The sequence below is a fragment of the Artemia franciscana genome, chromosome 9 (assembly GCF_032884065.1).
Source record: "Artemia franciscana chromosome 9, ASM3288406v1, whole genome shotgun sequence".
NCBI classification, from domain to species: Eukaryota; Metazoa; Arthropoda; class Branchiopoda; order Anostraca; family Artemiidae; genus Artemia; species Artemia franciscana.
The window spans coordinates 6,529,650-6,546,158 of NC_088871.1; the positions used below are offsets into that span (position 1 = coordinate 6,529,650).

Genomic DNA, 16,509 nt, shown 5'->3' on the forward strand with positions numbered 1-16,509 from the left:
TGGCAAAATACCTTTGCGTTGCCACCCTTAGTGCAGACAAGAAGTATAAAACAGAAAAGCCTGGTTCAACGTAGAATGAAAGCTTTAAATAAAAGACAAAATTATAGAAAAAGCCAACAAAGGTTCAAATTGTGTGACTAATTTAATACAATACAAGCTATTATCAAATATATGTACTGTGGGAAAAATTCTTTTCAAACAAATTTCCAATGGCCAAGAACCATCTCCCGGATTTTAGATTGTGCTATGAAGCTCTAACTTTATACTTTCCCTATTAGTATTACCTACATTTTTTTCGAGGGAAAAAAGTCTAGCTACGACCGTTCTTGTTTGAAAACAAATTTATGATTAGCTGGATAAAATAAAAAAAAACTATTAAAGATGATATAAGCAACATATTACGCAAACATGTGGCTTTCACTTTTCAAGATAAGCCATTGAATGACCTTTTCAACCTTTAAGCTAACAAGCTATTTTAGAGTTCTAGCACGGCATCCCTACTACAGGCTATTTGAAAAGAAGTAATATTGATTGGTCGGTCAGACACCTTTATTTGTATCAGTTTCTCAAGTATGACGTTCTTAGCTATTGAGAATTGTTTGTAGGAAGTGGCATCAAAAGGTTGCTTTAAATTGTTTTAATATTATTCAGTACATGTATATCATGGTTACTTTATTAGGGACGATCTAGTAAAGAACGATCCAGGGCTCCTAATAAAGAAAACTTTAAAAAGGGCGAAAAAATTTCTGCTGAGAAAATATTGCCATTAGCAGATAATTCAGGAACGGTAATTATTGTTTTGATTATTCTTTTTTCGTTTATTTGGGTTTTTTTAAATTTACTTTCATTTGAAGAATGTTAGTGCACAAAACGGAACAATAAAATCATTCAAGTAATATTATAAATTTATCATAAAGCTATTGCATACAGAATATTCAAGGTATTACAAAAATCTACTTCAAACCACAAATTTTCTTTGTTTCAAAAATGAACTCGAAAAAATAATATCCCAAACATGTTTACCAAATATACCAAAATTGTTAAATACTTCTTGACATAGTATAATCCCGAATCACAAGCCCTTATGCTCTTATGTAAGACTACAACATTAGGAACCTCTCAAAGAGCATCTTTAAGTCGTGATGCAAGGACAAATACAACACTCCAGTTTAGATACATGATAGATACAATCAATATTATACGTTATCTCCTGTTCAAAACTATGTATTCTGCTATAATCCTTTAAAAAAGAAAGAAATTGGGCAGTGAGACCGCTTTTCTTAGTGCTCTGGACATGCAATATGCAAATGTGTACATCCAATAAAAGAAGAGCCAGTGGTTTATCTGGACCTTTAAAGCCTTAAAAAATTCGAAGCGGGTGTATTTATAACTTTTTGCCATCTTTGAATACTTTCCGCTGATTATAACTGCTTGTTTACTGTCTGGATGAGCATTAGTATATCGTAGGCAGCACAATAGCACAAAGAGCGATGTGGGCACAATGAATCGTTTATTAGTTTATTTTTCGACTAGAGCACTTCAAATAGAAGGAGTTGTCGTAGAAACTTCGAAAAGGTCTCATTTGATTGGAAACTGAAAGTTTCAGTGCTCTTTTTAAAAATCAAAGGTGATTGGAGGGCAATAGGAACCCCTTCCCACGCCCATCATTTTTCCCAATCACATCCAATCAAAACTTTTGACATAGCCATTTTATTCAGCATAGTTTACGAATCCATTATTCATGTTTTTGGTATAACAACCCGATCATAGCCCACAGGGTAAGGGTCACAAGTTACTCTAGTTACATACTATTAAAACATAGTTGCCCATTATTAACATACAAGGTTTTTATGGAGAGAATGGTCTTATAAATTTCTGAGTGGGCTCATTCAACTGGAAATCACAAGTTTTAGTGCCCCCTTTAAGAGTCAAAAGGGATCAAAGTGTAACTAGCCCCCTTCCTCCACTTCCTCTTTTCCCTAAGTGCATTCGATACAAATTTTGAGATAGTCATTTTGTTCAAAATGGTCGAAAGATCATATAACAAGCCTTCGGGGCTGAAACAACCCCCCAAAGCCAAGAGGTAATGGTTTAGGTTATGCCACGGAGGCATATAAAGTTTTTTGGAAGGGGTAGTTGTATACACTTTTGAGAAGGGCTCATTCAATTTGAAATTGAAAGCTTTAGTTCCCTTTTAAGAGTCTTGGTGATGGAGAGCAAATACCCCCCTCCCAAACGCCCTCTTTCCCCAAACGAATGTAATCGACATTGTGAAACAGTCATTTTGTTCAAAATAGTCCAAAGGACACAGAACAATGCCTCCAGGGTTGACATATCCTCCGAGAGCCCAAGGGCAAGCGCCTTAAGTTACATCCCGTGAGCTTATGCGGCTCTTACAGAATAAGCGGTTGTATAAACTTCGGATGGAGCTAATTTGGTTGGAAATTGGAAGTTCAAGTGCTCTTTTTAAGAGTCAAGACTGATTGAAGGGCAACCAGACCTCCAATCTTTCATTTCCCAAAACACGTCTAATCCAAATTTTGAGAAAGCTATATTGTTCAGCATTATTGAAAAATCATGTATTTATGCCTTTGGGGATGTCAACCCTCCCACAGCCCTCAGGGCAAGGGCTGTAAGTTAGACAATTTCTTCATTGCTTACACATAGTATATGTCATTGAGAAAGTTAGCTTTGTGTGAACTTTACTTTCCAAAAAGACGGAGGCCTTCAGATAAGCTTTTCAGAGACTGTTCAGTAGAGTGTGAATCTACACAAAAACATTTTATATTTTCATCTGGGCTGTTAAAAGGGTATAGCTCAAGAATGATCGAGTATAATAATTTAGAACTTTCAGCAAATTACAAGGGAGATGGTAAATTGACGAAAAAGGCAATATTTCCACTCTACTACTACTACTACAACTACCTTACTACTACCACTATTACTACTACTACTACCACTACTACCACTGCTGCTACGACTACCTTGTTACTACTGCTAACAATACTACCCCTAAAACTGCTTCTTCCATAGCGAGTACTACGAATATTAAGGATATTGAAAGGAATATCTGAGTAAACGTTGAGATAAAAGTTGATATAGATGAAAACATATCATGCGCATTCAGATTGCAAAGGCAGGCGTATATGCAATATTTTGGAACGGCTTACCGTATCAAGATGAAACTTCTGGTACGTCTTGAATGGGTTGTTCAAACGACCAAATGGCAACATGCACATGCTACTACTTCTGTTAAGAATGCCCTTACTACTGTTTTTGTTAATACTAATACAACACTATTGCTGCTATTACTGCTTCTTTTAGCTACCAAACAAATACCACTGGATTAACGATTTAGTTTTCAAAATGGCAAACCCGAATGTAGGTATACCTACGAATGCTGCTTATTACGAAAAACTTGTTAGATTACTGATGAATATTAATATCATTCTCTTTAAATTTCTGCCAAATAACCTCTCCCCGGACTATTATCTCATAAGCTTCTTCTATTTTTACTATGTTTATCGATAACTCCTTCACGGTGTTAAATTGGAATTGAATATGAATTTTGCAAATGTGTGGATTTGCAAAAGAATGTCAATCTGAGAAATTTTAGATTTACAAACGAACGTAAGTTTAGATTTGTTTAGATTTGACTATCAGAGAAGAGGCTGAACATTATTGTCTGGTCAAATTTTGTTGTAGTAGTAATTGAAGCCAACAGCTCACACTCTTTGTATAACTGGTTAAGAAATTCATCCATCTACAGAGGCATTGCACATGGTATGGCTGATATTCAGATGAAATTTCCCACACCGGCGGGGTCTATTGCCCCCATTTTTTCCCAAACACCCATTAACTTGGACTCTCCCCACAATAAATAATTATTTCTCAAAGTGGACAAAAGAAGTTACCCCGATCCAATTTATCCCACAAAAATTTGCTGAACTTAATCAAAATACATGTAAACACTATTTTACATTTTTTAAAATTATTTAATAACAATTATTAACAAAAAAGTTAACATAAGCAAATTCTCTCCAAACAGCTCAGCATGATATGGAGGAGGTATAACCAAGCAAATAAAAAAACAACTTATAATAAACCTCAAAAGGGGTGTAAAAACAAAACATAACTACAACATCATATACCCTGCTACCCAATGCATCCTTCTTTGACTTGGGCTATGTTTGATTTTCGAATTAAATGCGTTACTGGGCCTTTAATGGCTCATGTTACTTTTCGCACATACGTTAATTACGACTGGTTGATCGAAAAAAATAAGTGGGTTGAACTCATGTAAATATTTGGAGGAAGGGTGGTCATCAAATATCCACTGCTTTGCGGCAGAAAGTTGTAAAAATCTACAGCTAAATGCTTTTTTTGTCCAATGTCACATAGGCCACAATTTAAAACTTTGGGCCACTATCGCAACTCCTCAGCGATTTAAACACCTGTTAAGAAGGCAAACTCTTCAGGGTTTTGATATTGTCAAATTCTGGAAGATGCTCTATTATACTTCCCAGTTGTTTGTTTAAGAAAATCAGCAGTACATATAGAGACAGCAAAAAAAGGATTACCCCTGGTTCCCACTGCAGCGATTTCGCGCAAAATCCTGCGACATGTGACAAATGACGCAAATCGTGTGACAAACGACCCAAAACCATCCATTTTGCTGCAATGTGGGATACGTTGAATAATTTCAACTCATACGACAAATCGCATTCGTTGTGCACAGATAAAGTGCAATAGTCTTTTTCTGAATTTGGCTGAACACTCTCATTGCTTCTGTGAACCAGTGGGGTCAACAAGTTTTTCTGGATCACCACTTATTTGATAGGTGATAATTCCAGGGATTAATGGCCCATCCTTCTGCTAACACTCTTATTTGGCTTAACACTCTTATTCCTTCAGTTTGAGAACCTGATTTAAATTCTTCTAGAGTTTGTTACAGCCTGTGTTTCTTTGCGAACCTCCATCCGATTCTGTCGTACGTCTGTTCTGCCAAAAAATAAATCGTGTCGGGATTGAAGCAGCAGTGGGAACCAGGGGTTAGAGAGCCAAACTTGTAAAATATTTGTTTTTTCATCCAGATGACTACTACAGCTGTCTTCAAAACAACTTTTTTATTTGATAGTAATGAAGAGTGCCGATAAAGTCTTTGATGATTGACACAGTTTATTGCACAGAGATTTACTTAAATATTTTAACGCCATTTATTCTATTGATATTTATAAAATTTACTTATAACTACACTTAATAGACTTCATCAAAGTTTTTAGACCTTGCTGAGCAGAATTGCAATCTAAAATTTTGATCAGACGATATTTTTTGGGGAGAGGAGTGTCTGAGGGGTACTAGCTGCCCTCCAATCTTTCTAGTCGCTTAAAAAGAGTACTAGAACTTTTAATTTCCTTTCAAATGAGTCCTCTCCGAATGTTATAGGACCATTGGTTCGATATGATCCCCCCTGAAAAAGAAAATAAATAAACACACATCCATGGCAAAAATTACTTAATTTCACATTTTTGTGGATAGGAGCTTAAAACCTCTTCAATAAGGTTCTCTGATACGCTGAATCTCATGTTATGATTTTCATTAAGGTTCTTGTACTTTTAGGGGGTATCTTTACCATTTTTGAAAATCAGGTAAATTTCCGAAGCTCGTAACCTTTGATGGGTAACACTAGGCTCTATGAATCTTATACTTTTCGAATCAGCATATTAATCCAATTCTTTATATATATATATATATATATATATATATATATATATATATATATATATATATATATATATATATATATTTATATATATATATACATATATATATATATATATATATATATATATATATATATATATATATATATATATATATATATATATTACATAGCTACACTTCGTCACCTATAGCCCTATAGTTCGTTACCACGAAATGTTTCAAAAGAAGCCAAAATAATGTTGCGTGATAAGTCAAACTTAAACGAACCCAAATTAAAAAGAATATTCACTTCAAACATGAATGAAATAGAAAGCGAAACGACCAGACGTTAAATTAATAATCGAGTGAAACAACAAAGACACTAAATAAGAGTCAGGCTACTGCCGGTTGAAATCCTTTAAGGCCAGAACTTTATTAAAAAATTAAATAAAAAAACAAGTTTTTCAGCTAAAAGTAAGGAGCGACACTAAAACTTAAAACGAACAGAAATTACTTCGTATATGAAAGGGGCTGCTTCCTCATCAACGCCCTGCTCTTTACAGTAAAGTTTGACTGTTTCTCTCAACTCTACTTTTTAAAACAGTAAAAAACTTTAGCGTAAAGAGCGGGCATTGATGAGGAAGCAGCCCCTTTCATTTACGAAATAATTTCTGATCGTTTTAAGTTTTAATGTCGCTCCTTACTTTCAGCTAAAAAGAACTTGTTTTTTTATTTAATTTCTGAACGTTTTTGAATCAATGCATGTTTTAATTTTTGCTCTTCGTAGAGGAATAATTAACACGAAATTTGCAAGTTTATTTTTTCTTTTTTTTTGGCTAAATGGCTTTCTCATGGTTTTGATCGAATGATTTTGAGAAAAAAGGGAACGGTGGAGGAAGCTTAGTTGCCCTGCGATTTTTTGGTTACTTAAAAAGGCAACTAGAACTTTTAATTTTTTACGAATCTTTTTGTTAGTAAAAGATAAAGGTAGCATATAAATTACCACGTAACGAACTTTTGTGATCTCATGCTTTTATTACATATATGAGGGGTTCACCCCCTCGTCACTATCTCGCTCTTTACACTAAAGATTAAATTTTGTCCCAATTCATTAAGAATGACCTCTGAATCACAAAAGCCGTAGAATAAATAGTTGAAATCACTAAAAATGCTTTAGCGTAAAGAGTGAAGTATTAGGAGGAGGAGAGCCCCTCATAACCGTAATAATTTCTGTTCGTTTTGAATTTTAATGCTGCTCCTTATTTCTAGTTTCGAAAACTTTTCATATTTATTTTTTTCATTGTTTTTTTTTAATACTGCTAGAAAATCCTGCGCTCCCTTCATAGAAATTTTCTTCCCCCATAAAAAACTCCTCGATGGAAAGTTCCCCCAGCATATCCCCTTTTTTCAACCCCTCCCCCAAGCATTGGTCAAAATTTGTAGCTTGTGGACCCTCCCATGGGGACTGTGGGGGAGTAAGTCGTCCCCAAAGACATAGTTATAAGGTTTTTCAACTACCCTGAATAAAATGGCTATCTCAGAATTGTGATCCGCTGACTTTAGGAAAATAATTAGCGTGGGAGGGGGCCTAGGTGCCCTCCAATTTTTTTTGGTTACTTAAGAAGGGCACTATAACTTTTCATTTCCGTTAGAATGAGCCCTCTTGCAAGATTCTAGGACCACTGGGTCGATACTATCACCCCTGGGGTAAAAACAACAACAACAAAAGCAAAAAAAAACAAAAAAACAAAACAAAACAAAAACAACAAAAATGAACACGCATCCGTGATCTACCTTCTGGCAAAAATAAAAAATTCCATATTTTCGTAGATAGGAGCTTGAAACTTCTACAATAGGATTCTCTCATACGTTGAATCTGATGGTGTGATTTTCGTTAAGATTCTATGATTTTTAGGGGGTGTTTCCCCCTATTTTCTAAAATAAGGCAAATTTTCTCAGGCTCGTAACTTTTGATGGGTAAGGCTAAACTTGATAAACTTATATATTTAAAATCAGCATTAAAATGCCATTTTTTTGATGTAGCTATTGGTATCAAAACTACATCTTTTAGAGTTTTGGGTGCTATTGAGCGGCTCGCTCCTTACTACAGTTCTTTACCATGAACTGTTTGAAAAATTTTACTTCCTATTTAATCGCTATACCACTGAATGATTGAAAACTTCAGAGAGTTCCACGAACTATGTTTTAAACAATCAATTAACCAATTGAATCATCGATCGATCAAACAATCAAAAATCAAAGCAAAATGAAAGGTCATTCCTATCCATACTTTCTTTCTTTATATGCATTCCTATCAAGTGGATTGAAAGTCGACTGGTTTGATTATCTATCGATTTATATATTCAAGATATTGCTTCAGCCAACTAAATAAATTACTTTAAAAATTATTAACACCTGTCATAAAATTTTTGAATTAGGTATTAATTTTCAATATGTTGGAATTGAATAGAATCAAAACAAAATAAATATTTTCCTCTTTCCTGAAAACTTGATTAGTATCGTGATTTTTTTTCGTTTCTTGCTTGTGTTTAGACAAATAAAAATTGCAAGTGTTTGAAATACATATTGGTTTCAGTGCAAGGCTAATGATATTCCGGCCTACTACCGACTGAAGGAGGAAAGTGGAAACCCGCACATATTAGTGGTAGCTCTTATTCGGTAACCTGAATTAGTATTGTGGTTTTATTTTGTTGGTTGATGTTGATTTATTACAATATTAATATTCCATTGTATATCTGTCTACGCCGTAAGAATTATTGCAGAGCATCGATCGATCATTTATATAAATATATAACAATAAACAACAAAGAGAGATAAAACTCTACAAAAAGAAAACATCAAACGAGACGACGGCCAGTAGAGAGGAAAGACTAATACAACGCGGATATTTCGCCTGTATCCAAACAAGGCGTCCTCAGCACAAGATAAAAAATTAAAAGAAAACTAAACTAAAAACAAATAAAACCCACCACCAATAATAATAAATACAATTGTTGCTACTTATCCACGTAGGGAATACGAATAGCTTCTTTTCCCTACGTGGATAAGTAGCGACAATTGTATTTATTATTATTGGTGGTGGTTTTTATTTGTTTTTAGTTTAGTTTTATTTTTATTTTTTATCTGGCCGTCGTCTCATTTGATGTTTTCTTTGTGTAGAGTTTTATCTCTCTTTGTTGTTTATTGTCATGTCTGGCCAGTTTGGCTTAAGAACTTTCATAAATATACAAATTTATAATATATATTTAAATGCAACGATCAACTATCGATCGGACGACCATCGATACGTCCAACGTAGACAAAGTGTTATTTTGACAAAGTGTCATCTTAGCGTTAGTTGGCACAGAAATCGAATGATCAAATTAGTTTTTTTTTTTTATGGCTTAATTAAAGAACTGGAATGCGCCCAACAAAAGATTTACTGCAATACTTTTAAGAAAACAAGTATTTTGATCAAAAGGAGTGTATCAAAGGATATTCAAGCAAGATTGGCAAAATTGAAATTAGCAAGAAGTTGGCCAATAAATTAAGGACGTCCGTTAAAGTGAGAGGAAGATGAGTACTGTATTGCACGAAGCCAATTATTCAGGCCAAGAGAGTAGTTGATGACCTCCACATAATCCCTATTACTTCTAATATAAGAAGCTGAATTTTAGTTTTGATCAGAGTCTCAGTTTTCTTGTGATTTAAGAAACAAATAAGCAACGAAGGAAAGATGAAATCAGTAAGTGGACCGTTACTAAATTTAAAAATAGTTAACAAAGAGCAATAAACAGCACATTACAGGCTGCCTTATCAAACAGCTTGTTGTAACAAACTGTTTGATGGAGTGACTCGGCTCAATAGTAACCGAAACTTTAAAAACTAGAATTTTGATATATAAGATATATTTGATATATTATTTGATATATTTAATATATTTGTTATTTGAAATATATTTGATATAGTTTTAATATATTTATTATTTGAAATTTATTTGATATATCTTTAATATATAAATTCCATCAAGTTTAGTTTTACCGGTCAAAAGTTACCAGCCTGAGAAAATGTGTCTTATTTTAGAAAATAGGGGGAAATATCCCTAAAAGTCATTTTTTTTATTGTTTTAAAAAGTTAGTTGTGACAAAGAGTCAAACTTTAGCGTAAAGAGCGGGGCGTTGAGGAGGGGACAAAGCCTCTCATATACGGAATAATTTTTGTTCGTTTTAAGTTTCAATGTCGCTCCTTACTTGCAGTTAAAAAAAAACTTGTTCTTTCTATTATTTAATCAGCTAAAGAACGTTGGAATCTGGTCAGCATGATTAGTAATCCTACCCGTAGGGCTTGAGTTGAGTAATTGTTGGAAATATAACCTAATCTGGGCCAGATACGGCCCAGCTAATTTTAAGGGTACTATCCCTTACCATATTTTAAAGATAGCCCTTAAGGTATGTTGTAAGGATTAACAACACTTATAATAATAGAATATCATAAGCTAATCGATGACATATAAAATACGTTTCTCTAAGTACAACCAAACAACAGGGGTCTCAAGCCAATCTTCTTGTGCTGAAAAGTTATCTTATAATTTTCATCCATAAACCTGAACCTGACGTAAGAGGCTAAAAATCTTGACAGAAGCATGCGTGTTATTAGCTCTCTAGCTTAAAACCACAAGGATATATATATATATATATATATATATATATATATATATATATAATATTTTTATGGAAAGTACAAGCCTACCGCTCACTTTTTCTCTTACTTACCGATTTTCTTTTTTATTATTGATACTATTATATTTTTTTTGGTCATAAGAATATCTGAGAATGAACATTTTTTGTTTATAAATGTTTCATCAACCGTTTATATGATTATCTACCTGTGTCATTTTCCCAACTGGCAAATATTAGGCTTTTTTCAGTTTTATCAGTTTAGGCATTATCAGTTTTTCTTGTTAATATTAAAAAACTGACGTGAACAGATAAATTTCCAATGCAAAAAAAGTCATGGATTATTTTTTACATGAAAATAGATTTGAAACTACACAATAGATTCTTCCATTGTCAGTAAAGAATCTATTCGAGCCTAGATCTGTGTAGGCTTCATGATTACATCAGTATCAAACCTAGAATAAACTGCTTCTTAGATTTTATGTGTTGATTATTAAAACTGATGTTGAATCATCTATAAACGCATTTGATAAATAGATATTTACACAGAAATACCACAGATACAGAGAAATTCGAAAAACTGAGATTCTTTAGTTGCATAGACCAACAGAGACACCGATTGGGGTGGTTAATTCTTGGGACACCCTTCCCTTATTGTCTTGTTCCTCTAAATGTTCTAGTTCCGTTAAAAAATGAAAAACAACTTTGCACCTCTACTTGATCAAAACAAATCAAAAACAATTTTGCACCTCTACTTGATAAGCAGCTCCTATTCTTTTTCTTTCTTTTTATTGTTTTTAATTACATTTTCTTATTATTGGTGCCATCTTTTGTATTTTCTTTTTTTATCAGTAAAATTGTCACCAAATGATCTTGTTTTTTATGGTCAGGACTATAATGTGGAATATTTTCTATATAAGTTAGGTTTATCTTGTTTACTGCAAATGTAAAAAAAACACGGGGTATTAGGACAAGTTAGAACTTATTTGACTTTTTATCCTCGACAATACAGATCCCATCTGAGCGAAAATTTTGCAGTAACCTTCTCGTTTGTGTCACTATATATATATATATATATATATATATATATATATATATATATATATATATATATATATATATATATATATATATATATATATAAAACAGAAAAAGACCATTCGCCTTAGGTCTGAGTTAAGATTAAAAAACAAAAACAAAAGAAAAACAAGTTTTTCAACTGAAAGTAGGGAGCAGCATAAAAACTTAAAACTAACAGAAATTATTCTGTAGATAACGGGTTACCCCAATCCTCAATAAATTGCTCTTTGAGCTAAAGTTTAAATAAACAGTCCTTACATTTCAGGAGTCAGTCTTAAACAATTAGGACAAAGAATTAAACTTTGGCGTAAAGATCAAGGTATTGAGGAGAAGGCAACCTCTTCATATGCGAAATTATTTCTTTTCGTTTTGATTTTTAATGTAGCTCCTTCCTTTCACTTGAAAAAACATCTTTTGTTTTTTTTTTTAATTTCTGATCGTTTTTCAAATAATGCCAGTAAATCTGGCTTACCTTAGGCCTATATTTCAAACTCCCTCTCCTCATAGAAAAATTTTTAGTGGAAAATTCCTCCCACGACGAAACACAACTCCCCTCAAGATCCCCTCCGGATGACTCCATTCTAGCTGAAAATTCCCCTTCCTCTGTAAAATGTCTTGCAAGCGATTCAGCCTCAAAAATTATTCTTAAAAGTTCTTCCATTTGAAAACGCTGAAAACTCTAGCAAAATGCTAGCAAAGAGGTATCAAAGAGGAAGTAAGACAAATAAAAAAATCGTATAGAAAAAGAAGAGAACTAAGAAGAAAAGAAGAATACTCAAATAGGAAACTAAAACTTTTAATTTCCGGGGGAAGGGGTCAAATAGAGACAAAAGGTTATTTTTTTCAGTTCTGTTAGTCTATAAAATTTAGGGTATGTGCCGTGGCACTTTTTAAATTTTCGGCGAAAAATAATTGTAAAAAAAATACCTCAACAGAGTTCCACTAAAAAAATTAAGTAATAGTTCAACTTGTTTTTATTAAATTTGCATGGAGTGAATTTCATTTTTGGAACCGAGAAACTTCAACTCAGCTGCTTAGTTTACTTTATCACCCTGGACTCTTCAATCCGAAAGGGACAGTGCTTTTAAATTAGTAATAGCAACCCTTTTTGCATATTCGCAAAACTATTGTTTTTCCAGGCACTAATCTTGTGTCTCTGCGTGCTTGCTGCCAACGCTGATAAACTCCCTGGCGGTAAGGACGATGATGTATCAATCGTCAGTTACGTCAACGAAGTTAACGGTGATGGCACCTACGATATTGGCTATGAGCTCAGCAATGGTGTTAAAGCTTCTGAGACTGGAAGACAGATTAGCCTCCCTGACGATGAGCCTGGCACTGCCGTATCTGGATCATATAGTTTTGTTGGTGATGATGGTAAAACTTACACAGTGAGCTATGTAGCAGACGAAAACGGATTTCAACCAAAGGCAGATCACCTACCAGTTGCCCCAGAACCCCCAGCATATGTTGCTCAGCTCCTCGCTAAATTGAGTCAGAAATCAAGATAAATTCATTCATTTTTTACCTTCTCTTTTGTATATTGTTTCTTTGTATAGATCGAGACTTGTTTTTATTACATCTCTGAAGTTTTATTTTTTATACCACAGCCTAGGTTCTTCTTTTGATAGGGAGTGGGTCAAATAGAACAAATTAGGAAATCACCATGGGTAAACAACAATAAAAAAAAAAAATACAAAACTGGTTCGTTCAGAGGTTGCATTAGCTAAGCTTATTAGAAATAAAAGAAACTCAAAAATGTTGAATGCTGGTTTTTTATTTTAATACACCAAAAGTGTAGCGGATATATTTATCCGGAGTTAATTGGTGTTTTTTTTGTGTACTTGAAGATGTAGATTTTTGAGATGATTTTAGACTGGCTTTTGTGAAATTGTCTTGTTCATGACAACGAACAGTAAGTTCCTTACTAAGACTAGTACTACGGCTACTGCTACTACTAATACTACTGCCAGTACCACTTCTGTTACTACTACTAATTGTTTATAACTAATCAAAACAGTTTAAGTGAATCCAGGTTGTCAAAGAAAATTAAATGTACTAAATGTGAGCTTTTCTAAAAAAAAAAGTACAGCCCAAAAGTTAAACATGGATTAAAAGAGTCGGGCTGGAGTGCAGGGTAGTATTCATCATATTTAGGGAAGCCCCGGGTAAGTTAGTAAAAACAAAAACATTATGAAATAAAAAACAGTATTTTCAAATCATAGTCCGGCATAAAAATGTAAAAGAAACTTTAGTTATTCCGCACATGAATGGAGCCAGTTTTTGCACAAATTGTTTTACGTAAAATTTCCAGTTTTTAACGCAAAATTTGACTTCGGTCTCAATTGTTTAAAAGTATTTTTTTCAGAAGTAAAAGTCGTAAATTAGAATAAGAAATATTTTTGAAGCAATGTTAAACTATAGCGTAAAGAATAAGATAATTTTGCCCATGCACTTCTCATGGAGGAATAATAATAGAAACTTGGAAGGGGGATCAGTTACATTAGATAACTTGCTCCAAATAGCTAAAGGAGGGATAATATAAACCCCACAGCCTCTGGGCCAAGGGTTACAATTTATGCAAATTTTTCAATGCTTGTAGATATATTAGAAAAGATGGTTTGCTTCAAATTGGCTGTGTGTTGTTTGATTATTAAGTTGTGAATTGGCTGTGTTTTTGGGAATCGTTCTCGTCGTAAAAATCTCCCTAAGTTTTTTTTCAGAGCAGGTAGGAACCTTGAAAAGTATCGAAAAACTTCCCCCCTCCCTCATCAGTATAAAACTGACAGCCGTAAGCCTATTGACCAAGAGAAATTTAACGCAAAGTAAATATTCGATCGCAACTTTGCCTGTAATGCTGCCAAAAAAAAGGGTATAAAAGGTTATTTTTTCGATTAGTATTAAACTTTTTTAAGGTTTTGGGCTAAGGGGAACCCAATGTACTAAAACAAATAAAAAATATTATCTCCCAAAAACAGGCACCAAAAAGGGGCAGAAAAGAGCCAAAACATTTACTTATTACTTTGTTTCAAAGGGACTTTCCCAAAAAACATTATTTCCTTTAAGACATCCCATTTTAGTTGTATTGTAGTTCTAGTGCTTTTTTAAAGGCCTGGATGACACTTGAGGACAGCCAGTCCCCCTTGGCTGACTTATTGAGCCAATTTTTGGCTCAATAAGAATAAGTTCACTTATTCAATTGAATAAGTTCACTTATCCTCTCCAACAGCCTCACTGATTTTGGTTTAAATATTCAGTAATTTTTTTCAAAACATTAGAAATTCTAAAAAAAAGTACTTCTTGGGTTGAGATGACCCCAACACCCACAGAGATATGGCCGCATATAAGAAAAATACCCATTGCTCACAGGCAGGCTGTAATGGAAACGGTCGCCATGTTTGGTCTTAGTTTTTGCAGTAAAATAGGAGCATTTTCGGGTTGTTGGCTAGCCCAAGATCTCCGAAGTTTGCCATATCTAGAAACAATAAGTCATGTGACTAAATGCAAAGATACTATGTGTATCACATATTTCAAGTTGAAGCTATCAAGGAGTCTTGGGATGCTAAGTCGACTTCTTTCACCACGAGAAGATAAAGACCGACATTTTTCTATATTTTACCAAGTTATCAAATTGACGTCTAGGCGTACGAAGTTGACGCCTTATCTATGACGTCTAAGCGTATGAAGTTGAAATTTTTAGGGAGTGGATGAAGGAAGGTGGCAAATAGAAGTTGAACTATGATTTAGGAGGAGATCTACATCCAGTTTATCAAAATACCGTAATTTTAATATGTTGGGGAGAGATGGAGGTTTGGAGTTAAAAATTTGGAGTCACATAGAAGAAGAGATAGGGCGTGTGGTTGGGCAAGGGGGGGGGGATTACAATATTGTGTGGGGTAGTGTGGCTAAAGACGTAGTGTATCTGATCAGCCGAAACATTTTACACTTTAGGCCCTAATGAGAATTAGAATTTACTCACGTCTTAGGTGAAGCGAAACAAGAACTTAAGCAAAAAACTTTACAAATATTTTCAATATTAACCAACAGTAAAACCATGTAAATTAAAGACGAAAAAACTAATTTAAACAAACTTTTTCGAAACATTAAGTTTTTAAAGAAAAACAAAGAGCCATATTAAAAGAGAAACTAATATCAATGATTAAATAAAATCCAAACGAACTTATATTAAAGTATGTAATCACATTATGCAGTTTGCTAACAAATATTGTTATAGATGAATAGATTACGAACAAAAAACAAACAGAAAAAAAAAACACAAGCAGAAGTAGGGCTGCGACTTCCTTAACCTTCATAAGGCAATAGCGTCATTTGCACTTTAATAAAAGCATAATATAATTTAAAGACTTGCTGTTTCATAATTCTGCCATATTATAACTTGTTTTGCAATTACAACGTTATTACTAAATCAAAATTGCTGAGATTCCCAGGGATCAATATAATTGTACATTAGACAACAAGTATTTTTTAGCAATTCTTCACCCCCCCCCCTCTTGCCTATCATGGTGATTTGATTTGATTTTTTTTACAACATTTTGATGAATAGCCACCATATTGCTCATAACACCTCACATCACGTTTCCGGAAAGACACAAGTGACACTCGCATCATTTATAGGATTTTGCAGAAAGCACCGCCACCCGTTTAATGGTAATGCCTTAAGTAGCCTTGTGATATTACATTTTTTAAGTGTTTAGATGACAGAATAAAAAAAAAAAACTATTAAAAACACAAATCGTTATCATTAAAGTGAAGCCTTATAAATAAAAACAAGTAAGTACTTGTTGTATGGCAGATTTCAGAATTTCTAGTAACCTAATTAGGGTTACTAATTAGTTTTCTAATTAGTTTTCTAATTAGGAACAGTGGGTCACTTTAAGGGTGCCTTTAAGGTGTAGAAATAAAGTTCACAACCAGTTGTATGTTCAATTCTTCCCGGGTTAGTAACGAAAAAGAATCAAAATATACCATAATTTCTGTTCATTTAAGCTTGAATTATTCAAAAAATTTCTTTCTGATCATCCCAGGTTTT

The 16,509-nt window shown here is 33.6% G+C and overlaps 1 protein-coding gene across 1 annotated transcript; it reads left to right on the plus strand.

Annotated features, from left to right (window-relative positions):
- The first annotated feature begins 9,257 nt into the window (after positions 1-9,257).
- LOC136030939 (cuticle protein CP14.6-like) lies at positions 9,258-13,038 on the plus strand. Its single transcript, XM_065710049.1, has 2 exons — positions 9,258-9,448; positions 12,599-13,038. Exons 1-2 carry the CDS (start codon positions 9,440-9,442, stop codon positions 12,968-12,970), a joined length of 381 nt encoding a protein of 126 aa, XP_065566121.1. The 5' UTR covers positions 9,258-9,439; the 3' UTR covers positions 12,971-13,038.
- The last annotated feature ends 3,471 nt before the right edge of the window (positions 13,039-16,509 follow it).